General features: G+C 41.2%; 1 protein-coding gene across 1 annotated transcript in view; it reads right to left on the bottom strand.

The window, feature by feature from the left end:
- The window catches only part of LOC107567338 (brain-enriched guanylate kinase-associated protein), a 27,452-nt gene extending 21,973 nt beyond the window's left edge, over positions 1–5,479 (bottom strand). Inside the window, exons 1-2 of the mRNA XM_016253004.1 lie at positions 4,235–5,479; positions 147–175 (exon numbers count right to left, since the gene is read on the bottom strand). Coding sequence (XP_016108490.1) covers positions 147–175; positions 4,235–5,479 — 1,274 coding nt within the window. The remainder of the gene's footprint in view (positions 1–146; positions 176–4,234) is intronic.
- Positions 5,480–5,810: the final 331 nt, after the last annotated feature.

The raw sequence follows: 5,810 nt of genomic DNA, 5'->3' as shown, positions 1-5,810 counted from the left end.
CACAGTGGAGCGGAGCGGCGGGCGACGAGAGTAGTGGAGAGGAGAGGAGGAGGAGGAGACGAGAGGAGTGGAGTGGAGAGGAGGAGGAGAAGACGAGAGGAGTGGAGTGGAGAGGAGAGGAGAGGGGAGGAGGAGGACCGCTTTACCTGCTGCTGCTTGCGTCTCCATCAGAGACCTGAAGAAACAGATGAAGAACACTGACGGTTATTCACTTGATTGACAGCTGTCATCAACACATCACAGAAACCTTTTGCGTTCATGAGCCATTAATCACTGCTTGTTAAATAAACATGCTCGTTTGGGTAGTGAGATAGTGACAAATGTGAAGACCAGCTCGCAACATTTTTGCATATATTATGAAAGAAAGAACGTGCAGAGAGTAGCAATTACAAAATTAGAATTTAACACAGCATCTGAGGAAAGCAAGTAATAATTTAGATAAAATAAAGAGATGGAAAGTGTCAATTATACAATTATACAATTTCACAATACAACTACAACGCACGTTGGGTTTCCATGTTTTATTACAAAGACTAATTTCATTGACGAATGTTCTTTTTCTACTGTAGAAACTGTATTTTCTATCCTCTAACCCTACACCTAAACCTGCCCCTCACATAAAACTACAGGCATTTTTAGATTTTCAAAACACTTCATTCTGTATGATTTATAAGCTGTTTTCCTCATGGGGACCTTAAAAAATGTCCCCACAAGGTCAAAATTTACTGGTGTTACTATCTTTTGGGAATACCAGGTACACAAAAACACACACCGTCGTTCTGCCGTTTCAGTGCATTGACACCTCGAGGAGAGGAGAGGAAGAGGAAGAGAAAGAGGAGAGGAGAGGAGAGGAGAGGAGAAGAGAGGAGGAGAAGAGAGGAGTGGAGATGAAGAGGGAGAGGGAGAGGAGAGGAAGAGGAAGGTCAAAATTTACTGGTGTTACTATCTTTTGGGAATACCAGGTACACAAAAACACACATCGTTGTTCTGCCGTTTCAGTGCATTGACACCTCGAGCAGCCTTAATCTGAGACTAGCGTTTCCTGCAGAATGTCTTCATAACACACAACCCAAAACTGTCATATGGCAACCATCCACTATATTCACAAACACTGAGTAACTCCGCTCACAGCTGAACGCCTGTCATTCCCTGTCACACACTGTTTCCTCAATGCATTTATTTCTGAACGAGAAAATCCCGTCACGCACACTGTTATCCAGAATATCTGAAAAACACGCGCATCCGCCCACCAGAGCTGAATCAGCCCAGACTCACTATGCTTCGCTTCAGTTTGGTCTCACTGTCTGTAATGCAACAGGGACATTATGATGAATTCTTTGCTCGATCCACGATTCAAATCATTTCTGTTGTTTTAGCATTGCACAGCCTTTATGATTGGCATTTGAGAAGGAGCACTTCCATATAAAAAAGATCAAATGAATTATTAATACGGCTGCTGTTCCCCGGCAGATGAGAGAAGTGTGTCCAGACAGCGGCGGCTCCAGTGTGAATAATAGGAAACGCTGTTGTATTTTTAATAAGTGCTGTCACAGAGCAGCGATGGGCTCGATTACTCCTGTGACCTTAAAATAATCTTCGATAAGATGCCTTGCACATTGTTTTAAAGGACGATATATTTTATTAAGTCAAGTAACTTGCATTTGATGACTTGTCATACCAATACAGCAAAAGAATCCAAACCAGTTCCTTCAGAAAGTGAACAAAGAGCAACAGGAATAAATGACCGATCATCCAATCACTCCTTAAGATCATCTAGTGCTGGATTGTTAATTTATCCTTTTTTTTTTCCAGGAAGGTCCCATTGAGATAAAAGAAATCTCTTCTTCCAGGGAGTCCTGGCCAAGATGACCGTACAAAAAAATTCACATAAAATTTCACAAACATACACCTCACAAGACAAAATTACATATAACCAAAGCAAAAACAATAATCATAAATCAGTAAATTAATTAAAACAACAACATGATTCATTTGCTAAACACTGCACTCAATTTTTAAAAAATATTAAAAGAAAGAATTGTTTCTAATGGAGTTACAGTTTGAAATTCATTCCAAAACCACGGAGCATAGTAAGAGAAAGCTGATTTTCCATGCTCTGAATGTATCCTAGGTACCCTTACCAAAAAGTAGTATACTTCAAGTTTATTTTAGTAAGTATACTTAAGTAAAGTTCAAGTATACTTTATGTAGTAAGTATACAAATATCAGTGCACTAGTAGTATACTTGTAAGTGTACTATTTCAATACTCATTGGGACTAAATTGGCCCACTTTCTAGTATATAAAAGTATACTTTAAGTATAACAGTAGTAAACTTTGAGTACACAACTAGTTTACATCAAAATGTTTAGTTTGTGCTGCAACTATACTAAAAGTGAACTTATAGGTACACTGATAGTTTACTAATTAAATACTTGTAGTAGCATTTTTAGTACACTTTGAAGTATAGTCTCAGTAAACTACTAGTTTAGTAGTTTTATACTGCAAGTATACTCGTAAGTTTTCTTTAAGTGAACTTTACATCATACTTTAAGTATACTACTATGTCCCTATTTAGGTATTAATTTGTATATATTTTGTTATATGAATATCTGAACATACAAAACATCAAAAGAACAGGGTATCTGCTTGTAAACAAAAACATTTTATTCTAGCTTCATGCATTCTTTTTTAAACACTTGAATGTGGATAAGTTTCATAAATAAAAAATAAAGAAATAAACAACATTTTGAACAAAAAGCTGAAAAAAGACTATGAATTGGATTCAGAATGATAATCAAAACGTAGATAGAGACCCCAAAGCTTGACAGTCATTATTACAGCTTCATTGGTCGACATTTTATTCCATACGTTGCACAGTTTTGATGCTGTTTTATGTCTGATGATCGTGTTAGGGTACATGTGGAAGCATCTGTTGTTTCGGTTTCTTCTTCACTTGTGTTTTTTGGAAATTCTGCACAGAAGATATGTACTAGCGCACCCTACAGTATAAGAATGAAAACACAGATTCTAGGAACACAATTATAGCTCAAATATATTTAGACTTTTTCTAAGTATAAGTCAAGTATACTTAAATGTCATTTTAAGTATATTTCTAAGAAGTACATAAAAAGTAGACTAAAAGTATACTTTCCTATTTTTAGTTTAAAAGAAGTATACTAATAGCACACTTGAATAAACTTATTTTTCGTAAGGGATATTTCTAATTGAATCCCATTTGATGATCTGGTGATATAATTCTTTCTACGTAGGCATAAAAGACTAGAGATGTAATTTGGAAGCATGCCCAACAATGCCTTTACAGTATGTGATTTCCTTCTTTGATATAAAGAGGACCAACCTACTTAATTATACAGCAAACAGTGATGAGTACGTGAGCAAGCATTTGTTATAAATCGCAATGCAGCATGGTAAACACTACCCAGCCTTTTCAATAAATACGTAGAAGCATGCATGTAAATAACATCTCCATAATCCAAAATGGGTGAAAATGTACTCTGTATAATTTGTTTTCTAACTCCAAAGGAAAAACATTTTTTTTGCCGAAATAGAAAACCCAATCTTGGTTTAAGTCTTTTCATCAAGTAATCAATATGTACATTAAAAGCTAACTTCTCGTCAAGCCATACTCCTAAATACGTATAAGCTGTTACTCTTTCTATGAGCAGGCCATCAATAGTAAGAATTGATGGATCAGAGGACAAAGATCGACTACGAGTAAAAATAATATATTTAGTTTTATTTACATTTAGAACTAATTTCAGTTGTAGTAAGGTATGCTGAAAAGTATAAAAAGAGTCCTGAAGAATTTCAATGGCTTGAGACAAAGTGGATGCAGCTGAATAAATAACTGTATCATCAGCATAAAAATGTAACTTTGCAGAGTTTATTCCCTGACCTAAATTATTAATAAAAATAGAAAAAAGATGAAATTTAATGATTCATAAATTTAGTTTAGTCACTATGGGTGCCAGGTCTTTTGGTGTCGTGGCTCTCAGGTTGTGAAATATTCTGTCTCAAGACATCCGTCAAGCTTACTCCCTACTTTCTTTGTTTCAAAACCTTTTAATATTACTCTTCAGCTCTTGGTCTGTGAACTATAGTTTGGTAAAGACATGCTAGAAGAACACATATGAAGTAAGTCGTTTGTGTTGAGCCGCTGAACAGGTAGAGTGTTTCAAGAGGGTATATGGGTTAATTCCTCAGAGACTCACCATGATGGCGCTCACAGCAGGTCTCGGGAGCGAGGTGGTGCGGTGCGGTGGCCGCGGTGGCCCGTCGGATCGCTTTGAAACAGAACTCGGGCATCCACGAGAAGATTTGCCACTCGTCTGTAAAGTTCTCTTCTCCACGTCTCGTAGATGTATGGAGCTCACTTCATCTTCCCTCCTTACTCTGTCTATGTCAGTCTCTAGGTAGGTACTTCCTAACGTTTCCAAGAACGGTGGTTCCTCTTGAGTTCTTCTAAGGGTCTCGCTGGCATCCAGAATCTTACAGCTCGGCATGCACTTGGCCCACTTGTACATGTTACTGTCCCTGGAATTACAGGCAGAATCCCTACTGGAACCAAACCAAGGACTGGAAACTGGTGTTAAGTTTAGGCATTGGAGAGACGATGTTTGCGGACAAGGCTGCTCCTTCTGACGAATAGGCGCTCCGAAGGCTTGCAGACACTCAGGTTCCAGGACCCTACATGTAACCTCATCAAGAAACTGAGAAAACTTGAGCTTCTCTTCAATTTTCTGCTCTAAGTTGGATGACGCCGTTGACGCAGCGGAGGTGCCCTGACTCGACAACGAGTCCCTCCGCCCTGCATCGACCTGCTCCGCTCCCTCCTGGCTCTCCGATCCCACCACACTTCCCTGGCAGCTGTCGGAGTTCTGGTAGCCTGTCTCGGAATCGCTCGTACCCTCAGGTCTACTCACAGAGATGGCACGCACCCGGAAAACCTCCTCGCTGTGCTGCTTAATGGAGCTGCGCAGGAGACAGGTGGCCCCGGAGCTCCAGCTGTTAGTGTCCCAGCTGTCGTCCTCACTGGAGCTGCTGCTGCGCTGGCTGGAGCTGGAGCTCCGGAGGCTCGGGCTGGTGCTGCGCAGACTGAGACTGGAGCTCTGCAGTGTTGAGGAGGTAGGAAAGCTTTTGAGGCTGACCACCGAACCCTTTAGGCTTGACAAGGAACCTTGCAGGCTGGAGACGGAGCCCTTCAGATTGGAGGTGGAACCAGGCCTGTGCAGGGTAGGCGAGGAAAGGCTGGACGGACAGCGTGGCTGCGGCTCTTCGTCCAGGTCGCTCTGGCATCCCGAGAACACTGGACAAGAGGCCGTTGAAGAACAGGAGCCGCGTTCCTGCCTGCTGGACGCTGTCTTGGGCCTCGGCTGCCTCTTCAGGGTGGACACCGTCCCGTTGACTGTAACCCCTCTGCCTGTTTTCGATGAGCCGTTCTGCATTTTCGCCTCCATTATTGGTGTGCATAGAAAACTGGACCATGATGAGCTGGGCTCGCTAGATTTCGATAGCTTTCACGCCCCAGTCCTCTCTTGCACAGTTGCCCTAAATGCATTTACCTCCCGTGATGAGCAGCCAAACTCTGTGAGTGTGACACACTTTCTCAAACGCTCCCTCGGCCCTGCAGGGACAAACGCATACAGCTGTTAAAACATGCAGATGCACCGGTCAGTTTTCTGAATATGGAGACACCTGTCAAAAGTGAAAACGCAATCTTGCTGGTGGAGACATAGCGAACAATCCCTCCATATGTGTTCTGGTAGAGTCTAACAAGAGTCCTGGTTA

Source organism: Sinocyclocheilus grahami, unplaced genomic scaffold, assembly GCF_001515645.1.
Source record: "Sinocyclocheilus grahami isolate Dianchi unplaced genomic scaffold, SAMN03320097.WGS_v1.1 scaffold1149.1, whole genome shotgun sequence".
Classification (NCBI taxonomy): Eukaryota; Metazoa; Chordata; class Actinopteri; order Cypriniformes; family Cyprinidae; genus Sinocyclocheilus; species Sinocyclocheilus grahami.
This window is presented reverse-complemented; position numbering and strand designations above follow the sequence as displayed.